This window comes from Amphibalanus amphitrite, unplaced genomic scaffold (genome assembly GCF_019059575.1).
Source record: "Amphibalanus amphitrite isolate SeventyFive unplaced genomic scaffold, NRLGWU_Aamphi_draft 000146F_arrow, whole genome shotgun sequence".
In the NCBI taxonomy this organism is placed as follows: Eukaryota; Metazoa; Arthropoda; class Thecostraca; order Balanomorpha; family Balanidae; genus Amphibalanus; species Amphibalanus amphitrite.
This window is the reverse complement of record NW_024881641.1, coordinates 452,455-475,143: the sequence shown is the minus strand read 5'-3', so window position 1 is coordinate 475,143 and position 22,689 is coordinate 452,455. Positions and strand designations below refer to the sequence as shown.

The window sequence follows — 22,689 nt, the reverse complement described above, 5'->3', positions numbered from 1 at the left end:
TGAAAAAAATCTGCAATTCGGAAGCGAACAGTAACTGCGCTTATCTGGACTGCGACTAAGGTCCTGGTATCCTGCCTACACTGGATACGGGTGAAACGGCCGCGAGCAGACAGGTGACCTCAGCGAAGTCGCAGACTAAGGATCCGCGCAAATCTTACATAACGGCGTGATCAAATTGGCAGGCCATCAGCGTCTTTACCACAGGAAAACCGGAATTGCAATGGGAGCAGCAGGATTGGTTAGTGCAGTGAAATTATGGCGTATTCCGTCGTTCTAGTTGGCTCAGGAGTGTTCACAGCAGATTTCTAGGACGTTTTGAGTCAATTATCCACATAATTTTCTTTGCGTGTTCCATTTTCTAGGTAAACAAGAGCCTATCTAACGAAATCTCAATGTCATCATGTCCAGCACAATATCATCTCGGACTCTAATATGCAGGCTTCGAACCGGTTTGCGATCCGGCGACCTTCCTGGTATTGCAAATACGGTAGCGCGAGCTGTTGCTGGCACATATGAACATAACTGATGTCCCTCGAGGCTAGAAACGAGACGTCCGCCTGCCCCGGCTGCGCGGACACCGGCTGTCCGGCCGCCCGGTACCTGGTGTGCGAGGAGGAGGCGGACACCCCGCAACACGTCCTGCTGCGCTGCCCGTGCCTCTGCGGGGCCCGCCTCCTCGCCATGGGCAACATCTACGGACGCCCCACCGACTTGAGACGGGACGACGTGGTGGCAGCCTTGGCCGCCGGCTTTCGGTCCTTCCAGAGCCGAACGACTACGCCCTGGTGACGGGGCCGAGGGGAATACAACATCAACAACAACAGATGCATTCTCGCTAGGTGCCGCGCCCGCTCGTAACCTACGTTACCTTAAGAACTCGCGATAGTTTTGGTACGACGAAAATTGGGGGTCGCATGGATTGGTCCGTACATATCTGGAAGATTCCGCCACCTCCTACCATCCCCGTCCGCTTCCCTCACGAAAGAGCCAATAAACAACGTCCACTATATTTCTGGACACATCCACACGCACGACCGTATACACATTGCCTCGAACATCGCAAAACACATAAGAAGAGTAATTAATGACCCCCCCCCCCGACTCCGTCACACCCCCTCTGTGAGACCTCACGAACACATCTACTGCAGTCAATCAATGGACATGGAGGATGGGAGCGGCTCTGGGAGCCACCGAACGGTGATGGGTCTCGGCGGCGCCGCGCAGCTGTGAGATGAGAATACCGCCGCCGGCCGCTGTCAACGAACGGAACGAACGGACGGAGCCAACGAACGGAGCCGGCGCCGGCTGAACCCGGTTTGTACAGCGGTCGCGGCGCCGGGGCAGCGACGCGGCCGGCGCGGCGCCTACGAGTGGGTGGCGTCGTCCTCGACGAAGTCGTAGGCCTCCTCGCGCGTTACGCACACCACGTGAGAGACCTGGCGACGGAGAGGTGCGTCAGTCACAGACGGGTTGTTATGTACTCGCGTCAATCAGTCACAGACGGAGTATCACACAGTACACGGCCGCCGCGGTCGACAGTACAAACACCTGGCTGCGTAACACCGACGCTGCAACGGTGACAGCTGTAGAAACATTGTCCGGTCTGACGAGCATAAACAAACATTCGTCGAGGTGACGACTTAGCACGTTACAGTTTACACGTTGTTTGCCAGTCTGGGTTATCAAGACTGAATTGGTGCAACATGACTTACAATTACGATTCGTTTGTTATTTATCGAAGTGGAAGCCCTTATTCATTCATTCATTCATTCATTCATTCATTCATTCGAATCGCCTCTTTCATTCATTCAAACTTAACCTGACACCGGCTGCTCGCCGATTATTCATATCCATTCGTTAACAAGCAGTTTACTTCCCACAAATATTGGACCAGTCCTTCATTGGAAGAATGCCAAGCGGGTACAGCGTAGCAAGTAACAACTCCTTATGGGACCCGCGCACCGGCCGACAAACACGCTGCCCGGCCCACCACCGCCCGCCGCCGAGGGCCGCCTCACCTTGTTGCGGAACTTGACGCCGTAGAACTTGTTGGCGTGCTCGAGCAGCTCGGGCCGGAATGTGGTGGTGATGAACTGCGCCTCGCCGGCCAGTTCGTGGATCATGTCGGCCACCGCCTTCCTGTGGGTGGCGTCCAGCGCCTGGGGCACGCACACCCCGTCAGTGAGTCGGTACGGTAAACGTATGGGCACAGCGGGACTCGGTGCAGCAGTGGGGCACGATGTCACGGGTCACGACCACATAACATGTCCGAGGATCGATACCACACTACACCGGGACACGATACCGTACTGCACTGAGAATCGACACCCACTTTACTACACTAGGACATAACACGGAACTGCATCGGGACACGGCACAACACCAACCCCGAACAGTTGACACATATTACACCGGGACATGAAATGGAACTAAACTGGGATAGGAGACGATACTACACCGGGACATGATACGATACTACACCGGGACATAATACGATACTACACATAATACGATACTACACCGGGCCATACTACGATACTCGCCAGAATCGGTTAATAAACATGCACAGGAGGTAAACTGACTAAGTCATTTTGAACGCGAAATAATGAAAATGCCTTGTTTTGCTCCCTCCAAAATTGGATTTTTGAATTTGCATACCTTTGAAAGGCAGCTTTTATTGGAGCGCAATGAATGCCATTCGTCACGTCAAAATCGGTTCGTTGCTTATTTCTTGAGATAAAACGGGGATTTTATAAAATGGGGGTTTACTTATAGATCCTGTCTGCAGCACTGTGTCCCACGGCAGCCCTCCCTCTCCACCACGCGGTCGCCAGCCGCTCACCTGGTCGATTTCGTCGAACAGGTAGAACGGGGCCGGGTCGCACTTCTGGATGGCAAAGATGAGCGCCAGGGCGACGAGCGACTTCTGTCCGCCGGAGAGCTGGTTCATCTCGCGCATCTCGGCGCGTTTGCCGCTGAACGACACTCGGATACCGACGCCGGTGAACGAGTCGACCGTGGTGGGCCGCGCCGGCTCCTGGGGGCCGGCGGACGCGGCACGTCACTGGGGCGCCGTACACGTCAGGGACACGGTACGACAGAATCATGCGTAGCTCTGGAAGTTGGGCACGGTCCTACTCACAGTAGCAGCTCTGCTGCCGCGGGACGGTACTCGGAGCTATCGCCCACACCTGCTTGGGCGCCCTCCAGCTCCTCTCCGTGCCGGACAGGTGCGGACAGGGCAGAGGTACCGTGTCGCGGCGTGGGCCAGCAACATACCTCAGAGCACGATAGTACCAAATTATAACCGCGCACGGCGGGCCCCAGACCTACATACCAGCACATAGACAAGTCACAGCTGCTGATGTAACAGCGGCCGGCTGCCGACAGATCGCTTCCCAATAACCCCTCCCCCACTGTTCCTGGTGGCCTCGTCCAGTCCGTCCCTTCCATCCCCTCAACCCCCGATAGGAGCCGCCACTCACATCGTCATCGTCGTCGTCCTGGTCGGTCTTCATGATGAGCTGGGCGTGCCCCTGCGGCACCAGCTTGCCGAACACCTCGGTGAAGTTCTTCGAGACCTGTTTGAACGTGAACTGGATGGCCTCAAACTTGCGCTGCTCCAGCACGGACATCAGCTCCATGATTTTCTCGTAGCTGCCGACAAATGGGGGTCAGTCAGACAAGAGTCCAGTGCAGGGGTACACATCCAGTCAGAGCATAAAAGGGCAATTCAAACGCCAAAGGCAACGGAATACACCTTATACGACGGACGGGTGTAAAACTCATGCAGGATGAGTTCAAAGGTTACCCCAAAAATGGCAAATATTCTACTTCATTTACACACTGGTCATTTAAAGTTGGCTTTTCTACATACATATCATGAGCCAGCCATCTACCAGGACCTGCTGCGGACCCACTGACACTTACCCTCTGTTCTGTTGGTCCTTGCGCTGCATCAGCTTCTCCTTATGTTCGCTGAAGTGGACGAACTGGTCGAGGGCCTTCTTGTTGACGTGGCTGTACTTTTTCAGCTCGCCGTTGGACTGTTCCAGCTTCTTGAAGAGCTGCTTGGTGCTCAGCGCCTGGTACTTGTCGAACGCGTCAGACGGCAGCGATCCCAGCTCGCGGATCTTCTTGGTGCACTCGGCGATCTTGTTTTGCAGCACGTTTTGCCGCGATGCCATCTTCTCCAGGTCCTTGGCATCCTCGTCGATCCGCTCCTGCACCTCCTTCTCCTTGGTCTTCCACGTCTCCACCTCCTTCTGTGCCTCCTTCTGCTTCTTCTGCAGCGCGCTCACCTTCTTCTCGAAGTCCTTGAGGTTTTTGCTGACGTCTGCGATCTTCTCCTCGGAGCGGGCCAGCTCAGCCTTGCTGTGCTCCAGTTGCCGCTTCCTGTCCTCCACGCTGATCTCCTGCAGCGCCTGCATCAGCTCGTCCTTGCGGCGGTTCAGGTTGTTGGTCAGCAGGTTCTCCAGCTTGTTCTTCTCTGCCTCCAGCTTCATACGCATGCTGAAGGCCTCCTTATTCTCGCGCGTCAGCCGGCGGATGTCGTCGTTCAGCTTGTCGACCTCGTGCTGGTCTTCGACGCTGAGCGTGGTCATCAGGTCCTGGTGCAGCTCCGACTCCAGGCCGTCCTTGGTGTTCATCATGGCCTCCAGGTTGGCGCGCAGCGTGTTCAGCGAGCGCTCCTTGGGCTGCCGCGAGCGCTCGATGCCGTTCAGCTCCTCCTTCATCAGCCGGATGTCGGCCTTCACCTTGTCAAACACGTCCTTGGCCTTGCTGTTCTTGGTCTCTGTGCGCTGCATCTCGGAGACGATCTTGTTGATTTCGGCCTCGGTGGAGCGCAGCTGGTCCTTGAGCGTGGAGAACTCGTCCTCGGACTCGGCGATCTGCTGCATGAACTCGCTGCGCGTCTTCTGGATCTCCAGCCGCGAGCGGGACGTGTTGAAGTAGCCACCGGTCAGCGAGCCCTTGCTCATCACCTGGCCAACAAAGACGCAATGTATAACGTTACCACATGCACACAATAACTAGCACCCCAACTCAACGCTAACAACGAAACTACCACCGACTGATATCCCAGAAAAAGCGTCGGTCACTACATTCTCATCCGCAGTTGCGCGATTATCCATTCACCCTCTGATCAGCCAACAAGAAATTGAGCGGGCTAGTCATGCTTATTCTCTCAATCTGACGCGGCAGTCAGTGCCACAGTGAAGCCCAGCCGTCTGCTGCTCTGGAAATACTCCCAACCCTACAAAATTGCCGCCAACCGTTTAGCACTACCGCCGTCCGACTGACCTGGTCTCCGTCCATGGTGACGCAGTCGAGCCGGTTGGTCTTGGCCAGCTGTGTGGCCACCTCCAGGTTACGACAGATCAGCGTCCGCCCAAATATGTACTTGAGCGCCTTGTCGTAACGGTCGTCATAGTTCATCTTGCTCACCATCGGAATGGCGTCCTGTCGGTTACAGCACGGTCATTATATCTTCTTCTTTTTTAACTACCTACTCCGCCACCCATGATCAGGTGACCATACTCAAACCCCGACCCTCAAACTCGTTGGTTTGACGCAGTCGACGCCGGAATCCCGCGTACACACATGACATAAGGCTCTGCAGCTGAACGGCAAACATTGGCTTGGAAAGGAGCATCGCGGAGAGTCTGGGGTCTGTTATAATTCCCTGTGTATGTCACCCATTTCTCTATCTCATTTATCGTTTAAGGATACCAAGCTTGACCAGCTTATTCATTGCTTAATTTTCTCATTTATCTATGAAGGTCAGTCTTTACCGCGTTTGACTGGTACCAGAAATCCTGCATAGCGATCATTCCAATCACTCGCGATCCGTTGTGTCCCATCAGCCTGGACGGCGGCGCACTCACGTTGGTCTGCGGGTACTCGATGTCCCTGACAGCCAGCCGGTTCAGCGGCATGAACGTCACCTCCCCGGGCAGCTTCTGCTTGTTCATTTCCTTCAGGATCTGCGTGCCCACCTTGTCCGAGTCGACCACGTGGTGGAACAGCCTGCCGCAGGGAGAGACCGTGGGTCGGCGCATTATAGTCAGTCCGTCACAGTCAGACAGCGGGCCGTCATATCACAAATAGCGGGCTGCCACACTGTCACAGCACTGACAGCAGGCTGTCATAACAGACGGCAAAAAGAGCCGCACCAAACGCGGGAAGATAAGCTGCCTAGTGTCATTGCTAGCCTCCAGACATGAAACATGCAAAACAGAGCCATAATATCTATATTCAATAGCGTGTATCACGTAGTTACAAAGAAAAAGGTGTAGACTGCGACTACCATGATAAACATCCTATTTGACAACCTCGCGCCCTTCTAGCAGTATGTTTTTTTAAATCGAGACAAACGAAGAAGAGTGAAGGCGAGGACAGAAACTCATAACTATGCTAATAATTAAAGACAAGTAAATAAAGCGACGTAAACGCCTCTAAAAAAAAAAAAAAAAACATCTGTCGCAATTAAACTCTAGAAGCCCAGACAAAGCATTGATGATTATCTCTAAAGCCATTTATGAAAAACACGAAACATTTCAACTTCCTACGATAACAATCAAACTAACGGACTACGAACGGGCTAACGAAAAAAAAAAACAGCCGCCCGGCGGCGCCGACCGTTACCTGTTTCCGGCGGTGACCTCGACGGCCGTGTAGATGGTCTTCTCGCAGTCGAACAGCTCGATGACGGGGCCGTAGTACATGGTGGCGTACTCGGCCCACTGGCCGCCCCGCTCGCGGAACGTGTCCAACACCTTGCGCACCGAGTCGCGCCCGTTCAGGATCGGCTTTCCGGCCATGGAGCGGAGCGACTGGTCGGCGCGGCTGAGCTCCTCTTTGAGCGAGGCCAGCGTCTGCTGCAGGTTGTTCTCCTTCCGCCACAGCTCACTGCGGAGGGCAGTGGCGACGGACGGGCGGGGTTAGCGGTCAGCCGCGGACAGGCGGACGGGGTCAGCCGCGGCGGACGGGCGGGGTCAGCCGCGGCGGGCGGACGGGGCTCAGCGGACGGGCGGACGGGGTCAGCAGCGGCGGACGGACGGGGTCAGCAGCGGACGGACGGGTGGATCAGCGGCGGACGGGTGGATCAGCGGCGGACGGGTGGATCAGCGGTGGTTGGGGCGGGGTCAGCAGCGGCGGACGGACGGGGTCAGCCGCGGCGGACGGACGGGGTCAGCCGCGGCGGACGGGTGGGGTCAGCAGCGGCGGGCGGGGTCAGCAGCGGCGGACGGGGTCAGCAGCGGCGGACGGGTGGTTCAGCGGTGGCTGGGGCGGGGTCAGCGGAGACCAGCTGGGCGGGGCCAGCTTTAAAATCATTAGCACCAGGCTGAGCAAATAACTTGTTGGCAACTTAAGCTCTAAACGTTGTTCAAAATACCATCTTCCATCAAGAGGGTAAGTAAGTAAGGGTGAATGATGTCGGCTTTGGAGTGCAATCGTAGCCTGTATGGGTGCCATGGCTAAAAATAATGCGAGGTACAATAATTTAGCTAATCGAAGCAGCGTTAACGCTTTAAAGTCAATATAACACATCACTCGTCAAGCATTGGAACCGTTCTCACTAAACTTCCATAACAAGCTACAAAGCTACTTTGCTTGAGCGAAGGAAAATAAACAAAGCGTGCAAACAAAATGCAGCTGCCAACGATTGCGTACATGCACAGAACAAAGCCAGCGAGCAGCAAACGCAAACAAGGACTATGATATAGCATGTCTGGCACAGGAATCATATTGAAGGGAGGAAGAGAATAAAGTGAAGGAAAAGATACGAGAAAAGTATGAAAGAGAGTATCTGGAAAGACGAAGAAGAGAGGGCAGGAGCCGGGGCAGGGGCGAGTGCGAGGGAAACGGCGAGGGAGAGAGAAAGAGAAAGGGAGCGAGCGGACACGAGAGGGAGAGGGACAAAGAAAGAGAAAGAGAGAGAGAGAGAGAGAGAGAAAGAGAGAAAGAGAGAAGAGAGAGGGAGAGAGAGAGAGGAGAGAGAGGAGAGAGAGAGAGAGAGAGAGAGAGAGAGAGAGAGAGAGAGAGAGAGAGAGAGAGAGAGAGAGAGAGAGAGAGAGAGAGAGAGAGAGAGAGAGAGAGAGAGAGAGAGAGAGAGAGAGAGAGAGCTTCCGAGCGGGCTGACTGGCGGTCTGCTGCGCGGCAGGCGGGACGGGGAAGGACTGCTCGGACCTCCTCTCGTGGACGCGCTGGTCGTGCTCCTTCTTCAAGTCCGAGTCGCGCTGGTAGTAGCCGCGGATCTGGGCCAGCGTCTCGTCCTGCAGGGTCTGGGCGGCCTGCGGGAGGCCGGAGGCGGCGGCAGAGTAAGGACCGGAGGTAGAAAGGGTGGCGGGTGGGGGCCGCGTAGACGAGGATTAGGGAGGGCCACCAGGGGCGGATCCAGGAAAACTCCAAGGGGAGGGTCATGAATCGAAGTGGTGCCCCTACCTATACCCAAAATTAAAAACTCAACGGATTTCGTCCACTTCATTTTGGTGGTGCCCCCATTTTCAGTTTTTTATTTTATTTTTTTATTTTTAGTCAGTATCTTACCTCTTAGCCACAACCACATTTACCAATTGTAAGCAAGTATATATGAATGTGCTATGTGTATATATGTTGTGGACGCTGAGTAATGAGTACTTACCAGGAACGTTATCAGGTAAGCAAATCGTTGTCAGTCCGACGAACTTGACCCTGGCGTCTAAAGGGTCTGTCCTTGACACTTCAGGCTTGTCAGGGGCACCAAAGTCCTTCCAGGGACACCACAAACCTGTCAGGGGCACCTACGGCCTTGTAGGGGCGCCACAGGCCCGCCAGGGGCACCACAGGCCTGCCAGGAAGCAGGGGCACCACAGGTCTAGCAAGTATATACGACAGGCCTGTCAGGGGCAAACGGGCCTGTTGGGCCCATGAGCACCCCTAGGGGCAGGGGCACCACAGTCCTTCCAGGGGCACCGCAGGCCTGTGAGGGGCACCAGCGGCCTAGCAGGGGCACCAGTCAACACAGGCCTGCCAGGGGCACCACAGACCTGCCAGGGGCACCAGAGGCCTGCCAGGAGCACCACCGACCTCGCAGGGGTAACTTGGGCCTGTCAGGGCCCAGGGGCACCACAGGCCTGTCGAGAGGCACTTCAGGCTTTTCAGGGGCACCATAGTCCTCTCCGGGCGCAGGGGTAGCAGGGGCACCAGAGGCCTGCCAGGGGCACTACAGGCCTAGCAAGGGCACCACTGGTCTATCAGGGGCACCGAGCCTGTCATAGCCAGGCATCTCAGGCTTGTCAAGGCCCAGGGGCACCACAGGTCTGTGAGGGGCACCAGCGACCTAGCAGGGGCACCAGTCAACACAGGTCTGCCAGGGGCGCCACAGACCTGCCAGGGGCACCACAGACCTGCCAGGGGCACCAGAGGCCTGCCAGGGGCACCACCGGCCTCGCAGGGACACCTTGGGCCTGTCAGGGGCACGACGGGCCTGCCGAGGGGCACTTCAGACTTTTCAGGGGCACCAGTCCTCTCCGGGCGCAGGGGCACCAGAGGCCTGCCAGGGGCACCAGCGGCCTAGCAAGGGCACCAGAGGCCTGCCAGGGGCACCACAGGCCTAACAAGGGCACCACGGGCCTGTCAGGGGCACCTCAGGCTTGTCAGGGCCCAGGGACACCACAGTCCTTCCAAGGGCACCGCAAGCCTGTCAGGGGCACCAGAGGCCTGCCAGGGGCACCACAGGCCTAGCAAGGGCACCTCTGGCCTGTCAGGGGCACCTCAGGCTTGTCAGGGCCCAGGGGCACCACAGTCCTTCCAGGGGCATTACAAGCCTGTCAGGGGCATCAGAGGCCTAGCAAGGGCACCACAGGCCTACCATGGACACCACAGGCCTGCCAGGGGCACCACCGGCCTTGCAGGGGCGCCTCAGGCCTGTCAGGGGCACCACGTGCCTGCCGGGGACACTTCAGGCTTGTCAGGGGCGTTACAGTCCTGTCAGGGCCCAGGGGCACCAGGCCCGTGGTGTCCCTGCTAGGCCTGTGGTGCCCCTGGCGGTCCTGTGGTGCCCCTGTCAGGACTGTGATACCCCTGATAGGCCGGTGGTGCCCCTGGAAGGTCTTTGGGCCCCCGGGCCTCAAGGGGGGGGGGGGGCCATGACCCATGTGACCCCCCCCCCCCTTGGATCCGCCCCTGAGGGCCACCGACTGGAACTGGGCCTGAGACGGGCGGCCGCACCGCTTTGTTGGTCGGACAAGCCGCGTGGGCCAGGGCGACGAAACGAGTAAAGACAGAAAACTCCAACCGGACAGGGGATGCTGCAGTGCACAAAATGCTAGGTGGTGAGGATTTTGTCACAATATACCCGAAGCATGCCAGGCGAGTGCAGCATTAGTTATCCACCGACGGCTGCGAACGTGGGGTTGTGATATGCACCGCCACCAACAGTTAAAACCATGCAAGAGAGATGGATCGTGGCCGAAGCCTCTCGCGGCAGCACATACAACAAACAGTAACGGGAGCCGAAGAGGACCAGGCCGTGCGGGTTACACACAACTCCGTGCAGGCAGACACAGTCAGCAGGATCCCGCCGGTCGGCCGGGCCGGTGTGCGTGTAACACACAACTCCGTGCAGGCAGACACAGTCAGCAGGATCCCGCCGGGCGGCCAGGCCGGCCAGCGGAGGACGCCGGTGAGAGTCGCCACCATGCGCGCGGGTGTGCCGGTGCCGAACAGACGCGAGAGGAAGCTCCAGAGCCGCGACACGAACCACCACCACGACAGCCCCGATCACTACCACCACCGCGGTCCAGCGCCGCCGCCGGAGCCGGGACGGGCGGACGGAGGGCGGCCGGCTTACTTTCGCTCGCTCTGCAGCTGATCTTTGCGCTTCTTCATGTCGTAAAAGCCCTTGTTGTGATCGTCGATGCTGAGTCGATAGCGGTCCATCTCACCAGTCATCTCCTGAACACCCGGTCGGTACAGTCCGCGGTCAGTTCGGCACATCGACAGTCACAGACAAAGAAACACTGCCGGTTCCCGACCATCCCCTGCAGATACAATCCGCTTAGGAGCCGCGCAGAAAATGGCAGCGTTTGATTCAACCATTTGAAAATCAACATCAGTATTTATTGTGTCTTCATAACTGACAACAGGGTTTTGTAAAACGAAATGTTAGATTTTTAAAACCTTATCCCCGATGCGGCAGCGAACAGTACAAATCTGCATCTCGGATCGAGTGTGAGAGCCCCTCCCCACCCTCCCTTCCGAGTGACGGGGCGCTGCCTCTGACCTCGATGCGCCGCTCCAGCTGGACCTTTTTCTCGGCGTCCTTGGTCAGGTCCTCCGACAGACGGTCGATCTGCTCCTTCTTGTCCTTGATCTGCTTGTTGAGAGACCTGCAGAGGAGCGCACAGAGCGGCGTCAGCGCTAAACGAGTCACACAGTCCTGGTGATGGTGAAAATAGTCTCAGTGAGCAGAGCAAGTACAAAATAATTGCAAATCAAACAAATTGTAAACAGCGAGTTTGTTAATCAAACAAGCTGCTCGTTAAGAACGTTGCGATCGGTTACAAATCCATTGTGCAATGTACAACGTACATTCGATCATCTTTAACCCGGCAGGCGGTGGGCCTCCCGGCCACCTTCCGCGCGGTGGGGGGGGGGGGGGGCATTTTTTTGCCCCCTCCCCCGTATCTCCGAAACTACTGGACGGATCCGGAAAATTCTAACGGCGTTCGATAGCCCTGTTAAATTTGTCGAAGGAAACCAAATTTCATTGACTTCGGGGTCACCGATGACGTCACAGGTCAGGTCAAAGATAAAATGTTTCACCGTTCACGGGGCTTCTAGCGAAAGCGCTATAACACCGAGTAAAACGCATTTTGTCGAAAATCAGCGATAGGGCGTCAGTTTTCTAGTACATATGTTGCTATTAGAGGTCACTGGTCATACCAGGTCAGGTCACAGGTCAGGTCACCAAAGGTCACCAAGGGTCACCACATGAACCCAACTTTACTAAGGTTGTGCGATGCATGTTTTATGGCCAGTTTTTCATTTCCAACTCAATGGTGTTGGTTATAAGACCATCAGGTACGGTTTAAGTCACTTTCTGGTGGAGGTTAGGTCAAGGTCAGGTCAAAAAAGGTCAAATTTCAAAGTTGACATTTTTGCATAAAATGGGTATTGATTCGATGCAGCTCGTCACGGGGAGTCTAACGGTGGTCTTTGTTTTGCGCTACGAGGTCTAGAATTGCTAAAAAGTGAGTTTGAAAATTTGACGTCATCATTTTTGAAGTTTTTTTTTCGCTATAACTTGGCCAAAGAAAGAGGTATCGATCTCAAATTTGGTATGTAGATAGAAGGCGGTAGGACTAGGGACTATCACATATCTTCCCGTTTTTTCGAAATTCAAAAAACTTTTTTGATTTTTCGGCTATTATAATAATTTTTTTTTGGGGGTCAAAACCCAAAAATTTCAAAAAACCGAGATAACAGTTTTGTAGCCCCCTAAATTCTACACCTTTTATGTATGAAACATTTTTCTGTATCTCTAAAGCTGTAGGCCTGACAGCTCTTCTCGCGAAACCTTTTTTTGGGTCGAAAATGGCAGAAATGACGTCACTCTGATGTCATTAGCGTCAAACCTATCATAGCCTTTGGGAAAATTTTGGTCACAATGTGCAATAACAATTCACGGGAGGGTTCTGAAAGTTTGGTGACGATCGGCGCAGCGGTTCTCGAGATATATTGAAAAAACTCAAGGGGGGGGGGCATAAAAAATGCCCCCCCACCGCCTGGAAGGTTAACGAACGTTTGCATATAGAAACATCGCGCCATTCACCGTCATGTCCTATAATTTTATCCATCTAACCAAAATAGATATGAAAATAACGCTACCACCGTCTAACCGAGCAGCTCTGCCACCCTAAGACCGTATTATTCTGCCACAGTCCGACTGTGACTCTGCCACCGTCCTACAGTGACTGCCACAGTCCGACAGTGACGCTGCCACCGTTTGAACGCAACTCTGCCCCCGTCCATTCTGACCTGAGCTCCTTCTGGATCCACTGGTCTCGCTGGTCCTTGGATGTGAACTGGCTGCCGCGGCCCTGCTTCGCGTACAGCTCCTTCCGCTTCTGCTCCTTCAGACTCAGCCTGGTGGCCGGGTCGAACGTGCGTCAAATACGTGTACACGATATGGACATTGGACAGTCACAGCACACCATACACACCAGCAGCTGTCGGTTCATCCCCCATCACACCCCCGGGGCCCAGTTAAGTCCCCGACAAAGGTACCCCGGCTCCCCAGCGGTAGGCGGTAGCAATGCATTCGTTCCCAGGTCTCGGCAGTAGGTGGTAGACGCATACTCACTCCCGTGTGCACTCCTCCTCCTTGCGCTTCATCTCCTCGTACTGAGGCCGGTTCTTCTCCAGCTCGCCCTCCTTCTGGCTGATGGTCTGTCGCAGCTTCTCCAGCTCCTGCTCCGCCCGCTCCTGCAGTCACGCGCACACCGCGTCACATACGGACATCCCTGAACGTGCTGAGCATCGGCAATGTGTGAGAAAGGTAACAATAACAAGAGATAAATTTTGACAGCTGCGTATTCTGAATTACCGGTCTCGAAGCAGACAGCACAGGTCTCCTGTGTACCATGTTGGAGGGTTAAATTGTCAGCAGAAGGCCCCGAGCTGGGATTGATCAACGACGGCTCGACGGCCGGCCGGTAGGCCTGCGGTGCGGGTCCGTCGCCAGTGACTGACCTTGGACTTGTTGTCGCCCATGACCTCGTCGGAGAGGTCGCGGATGGTGAGCTCGAGCCGGGTGCGGTCCTTGAGCAGCTGCTGGTTCTCGGCGTTGTACGCGTCGCGCTCCTCCTTAGCGGCGCCCACCTTACCTGGCGGATAGGCAGGAGCGTCACATTGACGGATTGCCATCACTATCCGCGTTCCAATGTTAAATGTCAGAAAAACGCTGAACAGCGTGGACGGCCCTGGGTTAAAGATTCTAGATATGACGTATGCTAGCTTCACTGAATGCAGTAAAACGCTTCTTACTTTTCACATCCTTGAGCTCCTTAGCAGCTGTTTTAGCCTTCTCTTGCGCATTTTGCAGCTGGTTCTTCAGCTTCTCTTGCTCTTTACCCGAGTTGTTCCGCTGATTTTCCATCTACAAGACAAGCATACAAATCCAATGTCAATAAACATACAAAGGTAACACAAGCACAAAATCGAAAAGAGCAACGTCCATTACAACTGTCACCCATGCTCTCCATAAAGGGGTGACAAAAAAGGGTTAGCTGCTGGCACGGGACGTGTCCTACAATTCCCATATGACCTCAGCTGTGTAACTCACGTCGTCCAGTTTCTTCCTGTTGTCCTTGAGCTCACGGTCGTGGATGGTGTACTCGAGTGAGCGGCGCATCTTGTCCCACTTCTGGTACTCCTTGAGCTCCTCCTTCTCCTCCTCCAGGGCAGACAGCCGGTCCTCGATCGTGCGCAGAAACTCCTCAATCTTCTCCCGCTTACTCTCGCACTCTGGGAGAGGCACACGCGAAAAGTCAATTGACTGCCCCCCCCCCCCAAAAAAAAGAATAACAGTAAGACTATACACTGTCATGCACGATCATGACAATGAAATGGCAATACAGGAACTGAATTGTTGATGAAGGAAACTAATCGTCAGAATCAGATATTGGTTTAATTCACTGACGATCATCCGGCCATATAAAACTTTGCCTAAAACGATCAGCAAAGTAGCAATCACAGTGATCCTCTCCAATATTAACAGGCCCGCGGCCACGCAGCTGGACACTGGCTCCGCCCGTGAGGATCGCCTCTTACCTTTCAGCAGCACCTTGGACTCCTCGCGGCGCTCGTCATACACGCGCGTTCCAGCCACCTCTCTGAGCAGCTTGAGGCGCTGCGAATCGGGCGCCGTCGCCATCTGGTTGATCTGCCAAACGGACCGGTCATTCGTCAGTAGAATCACACGATACCACGGGGCACCGAGAAACAAAGTCATGGAGGTCCAAGCATGCACCGGAGAGTTTCATTACCTACAAATGATCGTGGTTCGGGTGTATGACGGTACGGGCGACGTTACCTTGCCCTGTTTGACGATGTAGTAGGGGTTGGAGCGGGAGAAGCCGGCCGACTCCAGCAGGTTCATCACGTCCGTCTTGGGCACCACCTTCTTGTTGAGGAAGTACTGGTCCTTCTTGGAGCCGATCACACGGCGCAGGTACACCTCCTCCTTGTCAATCTGAGGCGCAGCAGCGACACGGGCGTGTCGGGTTATCACGGGCAAAAACCGATATCAAAATGACAGCGATACACAGAAAAGTCCCACAAAAAAAATCACACATCTCGCCAAGCTTAGTTTCTGGATTCCCACGCACGCCGGGAGGGTGGCGATCGAACACCATACTTGTAGTGTTTTGCATCATACAGCGACAATAAGAGAACGTTGGCGTCACGTCAACGATCATACACCAAGACCTTTTAGCATGTCAAGTCAGTTAGAAAAAAAAAAACAGCAATGATGGATATCGTCGTAAGATAAATTTTGAAAATCACCGACGAATTCCATTTTGCGCATTCACTACCACACATCGATCCATGAATGATGAAAGAGAACATATTTTTACAGCTCTCTTATGTTCTAAACTTAGAGCTCAACTTACAGAGACTCGTTTACAAAAGCCAAAACGACCAGTCTATCAAACTACACCTAGTAATTCATAACCATTTCTTTTAACTGCAAGATAAATAAGAGGAATACTACTAGGATGCCACACTTCTGGAAACACTGTTAAAACAGTCATTGCTGACAACACTTTGATTGAAAGACGATTCAATAAACTATTTGACCTGGCCGAACGATTCCAAACAGTCCCCTGTACATACATATGTCAGGAGACCGTTTGAGGGGCGTGAGGAGGCGTGAGGGGGAGGAGAAAGAGCAGTGAGGGGCTGCGCGGCCGCGACACCCACCGGCAGGCGTCCATCCGAATTGTCGAAGATGATCTCGACGTATGCAGAGATGACGCGCGGCCCGGTGCCCTCGTGCAGCAGCGCCTGGCGCTGGTCGGGCCGCAGGTGCGAGAACTCGTCGCTGAGCACAAACTGGATCGCTGCACAGCCATACAAATAGTGTTAAACACAGTTACACCATACATGCTGAGAGCAGTCATAGGCTAATTCAAACAGCAGAAAAGGACAACTCATTGCACACAAAAAAGACAAAGTCATATATACTCGTAGGACTTGCACAAGAAGGCAGAAATTGAATATATTGCAACAAAGTTAAACTGCCTTGATGTGATTGCAGAAAGGGACAGCAGCAATTATTAAAAATGGTTCAATTACCAGGCAAGATAAAAACAAAAAAACTTACCATAAAAGAAGTTACTCTTGCCTGATCCATTACGCCCCACTGAAACAAAATGACAGTTAATGCTTATGAGGGATGAAATGCAATGTGAATGCACAATTCATGAATGAATGAAATACACCACAAGGAAGCTTAACTGTTCTTAAAATGAAGATTCCAATTAATTATTGTGATTGACAAAGAAGCATGAAGAAGAAATTATGTGACAACCCAAGAGGCAAACATGGGCCCTGTTACACTTAACTCGACAGAAGAATTACATGTTTTTTATAAGTACATGGCATTTACACATGCCTGTGAGAAAATATTGCAAATTTACATGGGCACGAAATGACAACAACTCAGCTGTTCACCAACATGAAATGAGACACTTACCAACTACATTGTGTCTGTGGTCAAATGGCTCTATAACAGTCTGGTCTCTGTAGCTCTTAAAGCCCTGGATGATAATCTGCAAAAAAAGTCAAACAAGTCCAGCACATTTATGCTTGCATTTATGGATACAGACAGATAAAACAACAAAATACCAGATTAAAATAAAATGCAAATTGTTTTGAGTGTCCACAGTACACATAGCTTTGTCTTTACTTCTCAACAACGATAGCAAAATCAATGAATTTTATAATCAATGTTGATCAGTTATATAGTTATATGCAGAAAACATTGAAAATGGAATGCAGTGATCATGATACAGATGGGCTCATCAATTAATAAAGTACAACCATTAACCCGCGCCCTGATGGGGGGGGGGGGGGCACTTTGCCCCCTGTCGTTTTTCTTAAATAGCGAGAAAACGGGCGCCGCCAAATTTTCAGGACCTTCCCGGGCATCAATTTGACACCTTCACACACAAGTTCAAGTCACAGGTCACCTTGGGTCAGGAGTTATTGAGGTCAAACTGAGGTCATGTTCGAGTAAAAATGAGCAAAAAACGGCATCTTGAAACGCTCACTAAATCTACAATTTACAAGCAATTTCAAAGTTCTTTACGTGGCTGTGTAAAGAAAAAACGGCAATACAAAACTGCTATTACGGATTTTCAAAATTTTGGGATTTTAACCCCAAAAAATGAAAAAAAATGTTTTTCTGGAAAAGCTAAAAATTCCAAAAAAAAATCGAATTTGGAAAAAACGGAATATGTGTGATAGTCCCTGCACTCTTCGATAAACATACCAAATTTTAGATCGATATCTCCTTTTTTGGCCAAGTTATAGCGAAAAAAAAAACTGTTCAAAATTGATGACGTCAAATTTGTGAACTCAATTTTTAGCAATTCTAGACCTCGTAGCTCAAAACAAAGACCGCCATTGAACTTCCCGTAACGAGCTGCATCGAATTGATACCCATTTCATGGAAAAATATCAACTTTGAAATTTGACCTAATTTGACCTGACCTTCACCAAAACATAATCTCAACTGACCCCAAGGGCTGCCTGTCCCACATAATCGCATTTGGCATATAAAATGGACCATAAAACATGCATCACGTGATATTTTTATATTGTGACCCTCAGTGATCCGACCTCTGTGACCTGACCTAGTATCAGTGACCTCAAATAGCAAAATATGTGTTTGACGAACATTTCCCTATCGATGATTTTCAATGAAGTACATTTAACTCTATTTTACAACGCATTTCTTGAAATGTCTGCAAACGGTGAAAATTCGACCTTTGTCCTGATCTGTGACGTCATCGGTTTGACCGAGGTCAATGAAATTGGGTCACATCACATGGTAGTTCCCCGTTGGCACTATCCAACGCCGTTTGCCGCTTGTCGCTATGTTGCGTGGTTCTCGAGATCTTGGGGGGGGGGGGGGCAAAATGCCCCCCCCCCCCATCAGACCGCGTTGCTCGGCAGACCCCATCAGGGCGCGGGTTAAATTGAGTTATAGGTCATGCAATGCTTAACCTGCGCCGGGCCGGTGCTCCGAGACTTCCGCGCCGGGCCGGGGGGTCTCTGAACAGTGACCCCCCCCCCCCTTCTAACTCGGCTCCTGGGCCACGTAGCGACACGCGGTAAGCAGCAATCGAAAGAACGTCCAAAATAAGGACGAAAACACTCAGTCATTTTTGGGCCAGGTCAAAGGTCAGGTCACCAGAGGTCACCAAAGGTAAAATGTTGGCTATTTCAACATTTTGGAAACTGCCAACGGCTAACTCGGGAACCGATAGAGCTACAGCGCCGCGGAAAAGCGGATTCGATAGCTCTTTTAACTCTCTTTCGCCAACATGTCCTCAGATTTGACCTTAGGTCAACGTTTTAGCCTCTAGAGGGCAAAAACTCCAAAAATAGTCGTTTTTACGAAGTGTTTTTTTCGGCAATAACTTTTGACTCAAAAGAGCCAGGACATTACTTTTGCCAGCATCGTGTTCTTCTCGTCGAGACGCTTCGAATGAAGTATAATTTGACCTTGAAAGGTCAACTTGAAAATTTGAGCTCAGGTCAAGGTCATGACCTGACCGGCAAAGGTCATGTTGCATAGCAGTCGATCCGCATTGTCGAGCCGAACACATCTCATGCGTTTTCATTGCTCTAGAATGCCTCTATCAGAAGTTATTAGCGAAAATTTGTTAGATACTATTCGTGACCTGAGATGACCTCGGGGACATAACGAGGGGTCACAGGTGCCATTTTCCGGTTCAGTGTGTCAATTTAACCTGCATACCGATGTTTGAGAGTGTCTAGAATGGCGTTCGTTCAAAAGAGACGCTTTTCAATTTTCTCCCATTGACATATAATGGAGAGGCCGCAAAATTGACCTGACCTTAGGTCACCGATATCAAAATTCCGAGATATACATTTTATAGATACTGTTACTCTTATCAATCGCTAAAAGTGTAAAGGCAATCGTTCAGTCGGTGTAGCTACGACGAGCATTCTATTTTTTATAAGGTGAGGTCACTTGACATGACCTGGTGAGTGGTGACCTGACCTGGAGGGACCTGGGTCTGAAATTTTCACACCATGTGCGGAAAAGATGCACAAACAAGTATGCCAAAAACGGCGGCGCGGAGCACCACCGTTTTTTAGATACCTGCGAAAAACCGCAGGGGGGTGGGGTGTTCAAACACCCCCGGCCCTGCGCGCCGGCGCGGGTTAATTAACCCTCGCCCGTAAACGGTGTTTTGCCACCTTCGCCCACGCAGGGGGGGGGGGGGGTTGGTGCGACCCCCCCCTGGCGTTTGAAAACGAAGCGTCGTAGAGCTTAGCGGAAAAGACCAACGGATTGCTCTCAACGAGATCTCGCGATTGGTGGTATATTTTTTGGTCCTAGGTCAACATTTGACCTACTTATGACCGGTCAAAGGTCAAATTTTCGAAAAAATCTAACTTTTTCAGATTTCCGCGCCGATTGCGGCAAAACCGTAAGAGATATCGACTTGAAACCTTCACTATCGCGATCCTTGATCAATTCTCTATCGTTTGGTGTGTATTTCGATGTCATAACTCTAAAAATGATGCGTTGGGAGCATCGGAAGTCTGCAAGGTCATTTGTGCATTGGTTCACGTCAGGCGTGTGGCGTCACTGACCTGACCCTGACCCAAAATGAACAACAAGAAACAACCGACGATGCCTGAAATGGATAGCAAATTCGAATTCAGGGCATCAAAATACCCCGAAAAGGCATACAAGTGCAAGAAGTCATTAGAGGTCAACCGAGGTCACTGACCTTACCTTGACCTTTAGTGACCTTTAAAATGTCAACAGACATTGTGTCAATGTCAAATCAGCCAGTTGTGATTCTAAAACAATCCATCAGTGCGTCAGGTCAGTCGGCATTTATACCAATGTGAAGCAATCTCCAATTTAGCGTAAATCTGGCCGGAGGTTGTTCCCTTTATGACGTCATAACTCCGTGACCTGACATGACCTTGACAAAAATTTTTACCAAAAGTTGCACAAAGAATGCCCCAAAGGGTACTGAAAATTTGAGCAGGCTATCTGAAACGGTTCGGCGTGTAGCTAAGAAAAACCTCAGGGGGGGGGGGTTGCACCAACCCCCCCCCTACATGGGCGAGGGTTAAATGATGTTTTGTAACCAACAAAATTCAAGTGCCTTCCAACTCACTTGTTTGATGTACATGTCTTCTGCTGTTCTCCCTCAAGTAAGCAGATCAGCTATGTCTATCAAAACTGAACCTGAAACACCAATAGAATTCACATTAATAAAGAAGAACACTAAAACTATGTAGTGAGTTATTAAATATCATGAATTCAAACAACTTATTTAGAAATCTGCTAGTTACTTCAGCCTTGTATGGCATGACCAGTGCTGCAGGCCAGGGTCAAATTTCAGAGTCAATGGGGCTCTCTGGACCCTGGAGTCAGAGTCTTCAAAATCTCACTGGAACTGACTCCAGAGTCAACAATGCATGGCTTAGCCATACTTGATATTATAAGCCCAGTTGCTGAGAAATATATCATTAGTTGACCTACCTTACCAAGACAGAATTTGTCAAAGCTAACGCCAGACATGTGCATTGTGGGTGGATCCAATAAAAAAATATGGCACCTGATTCTAATGTATTTTTATCTAGAATCTTATAAAATCATAAGTCCAGTTGACAGCAATCTCATTTGCCAGGAGAGAGGTACCTACATTGAAAGCTTAGATCTGAGATTATTTTTGTCTTGAGAAATGGTGAGATCATACTATGATCTCATAGATTCTCACTCAATTTGTCTGCACAAAAACACATGATCAGCCACTATTGCAATATATGAACAACTATGAACTAATCCTAATTGTCCCTGGATGGGTGCCACCCCATGACTATTTACAGTGAGGCAATTTCCTGATTATTTCATTAGAGCAGGTACCTACCTACCTACCCAGCTTACATCAATGTTCTGGGTAATATGTATTATATTGACATATCATTTTTATGGTCCATGATGCACATCTCTGGCTACTGTAATTGATATGCAATGTTTTTGTTATCATCCATTCACATTTGACAACTTTTACCTGGACCCCGTTCAGTTCAAGTGTCTGCGGCTCCCGCCTCCCGCGGTGAAAAAGGCAGGGCTTAGCCAACAGGCCAATCAGGATGCTGCAAACTGCTGTCTGTGTCACTGGACCTTTTTGACCATAGGAGCCACGGCGGCTGCAGACACTTGAATAGAGCCCCGTTTCATTTTAAGTCCTACAAGGAGCGGTAACAACGGGTACCTATGTGTTATCCATGTTTTCATTGATGTACTTTTATTCAAAAAATGAAAATATAGTGCTAAGCCCACTTCAAATTGGAGCTGGTCAAAGTGAAGTAGCATCCCTGAAACAGAGTGGTGTTCATGGGCATCACAAACTGCTGAGTGCGACTCAGTGCAGTGTGTGCGGTGTGTGCAGCAGGCATGGGGGTAGGGAATGGGTAGGCGGTTCTGAGGCCACAGCTGCGTGCGGTGGACACTGGACAGTCCCCTGTGGCCGGCCCCGACCGACCACAGTGGTCGTTTGACACTGTGTGCAGTGACAGAAGGATGACGTAGGGAAGCAATGGGCGGAGCTTCCAGCCTGTGTATGGTCCGACCGCACACTGACACAGGGCCTGTGAGGCGTGAACAGCCCTGAAGTATCAGTATACAGCAAAAAAGGCCATTCCAGTGACAACTGACAAAGAAATCATGAGCTATCCGACACAACACCGACAAAAGGCATTTGCATTGACAGTATTGGCACAACAAGGCAATGCCTCAATAAATGTAATCAATCATTGTAATAATCGCTCGAAAGTCGAAATTGAGATCGATAAGTTCTAGGCTTGAGCTAACAATACTTACTCCCAAGTGTTGTTTATTTTAACATAAATTCAGACCTCATCACACCCGATCCAGTAATTTGAGCGGCAGCACAACAGCAAATTGTTGTTGTTTTTACACCAAACAAACATACTGTATATAAAATGGCGCATTTGTGACGTGCAAGGTGCAAAGCGGGAAACAGTACATTAAAACGCTGCAATTTTACGTTTTGAGATAGTTCCCACACCTTTTCCAGTGTCTTCGCTTGTATTGAAAGCTTCTATTGATACAAATTACAATTTCACTGTGCCTGTGAACCACGTTTTCAATGTCACGCTTATTCTTACATCGGCCGTGAGCATGCCAAGCCCGAAGCCGAGCCAAGACTCAAGAGCAAGCCGTAATCGCCACGCCATATGTGGAAGGCTTTTGGTGTCAATACATACATACATACATACATACATGCCGTAAGCATCTTTACGAGTAATGAGTGCCACTGCCATAGGCTATTGCATTGAAGATTTCGGGTTCGAAGCGCGACGGGCGCTCGACATTTATGGGCCTCCTGACAG

At 51.5% G+C, this 22,689-nt stretch overlaps 1 protein-coding gene across 7 annotated transcripts; it reads right to left on the bottom strand.

Annotated features, from left to right (window-relative positions):
* Nucleotides 1-991: 991 nt before the first annotated feature.
* LOC122382738 (structural maintenance of chromosomes protein 3-like) lies at nucleotides 992-22,276 on the bottom strand. Of its 7 annotated transcripts, none has more exons than XM_043368441.1 (22): nucleotides 22,157-22,276; nucleotides 20,445-20,515; nucleotides 16,748-16,823; nucleotides 16,376-16,414; nucleotides 15,973-16,112; nucleotides 15,083-15,241; nucleotides 14,821-14,932; nucleotides 14,333-14,514; nucleotides 14,035-14,146; nucleotides 13,741-13,874; nucleotides 13,352-13,473; nucleotides 13,027-13,134; nucleotides 11,270-11,375; nucleotides 10,838-10,941; nucleotides 6,649-6,912; nucleotides 5,889-6,030; nucleotides 5,305-5,463; nucleotides 3,931-4,985; nucleotides 3,486-3,657; nucleotides 2,843-3,037; nucleotides 2,019-2,159; nucleotides 992-1,436 (listed from the first exon to the last, which is right to left on the bottom strand). In XM_043368441.1, exons 2-22 carry the CDS (start codon nucleotides 20,457-20,459, stop codon nucleotides 1,365-1,367), a joined length of 3,609 nt encoding a protein of 1,202 aa, XP_043224376.1. In that variant the 5' UTR covers nucleotides 20,460-20,515; nucleotides 22,157-22,276; the 3' UTR covers nucleotides 992-1,364. The 7 variants fall into 7 exon arrangements, with proteins under 7 accessions (XP_043224376.1, XP_043224379.1, XP_043224377.1 ...); XM_043368444.1 differs by lacking the exon at nucleotides 10,838-10,941 and adding an exon at nucleotides 8,194-8,297 and having other exon boundaries at nucleotides 22,157-22,274; XM_043368442.1 differs by having other exon boundaries at nucleotides 22,192-22,236.
* Between the last annotated feature and the right edge of the window lie 413 nt (nucleotides 22,277-22,689).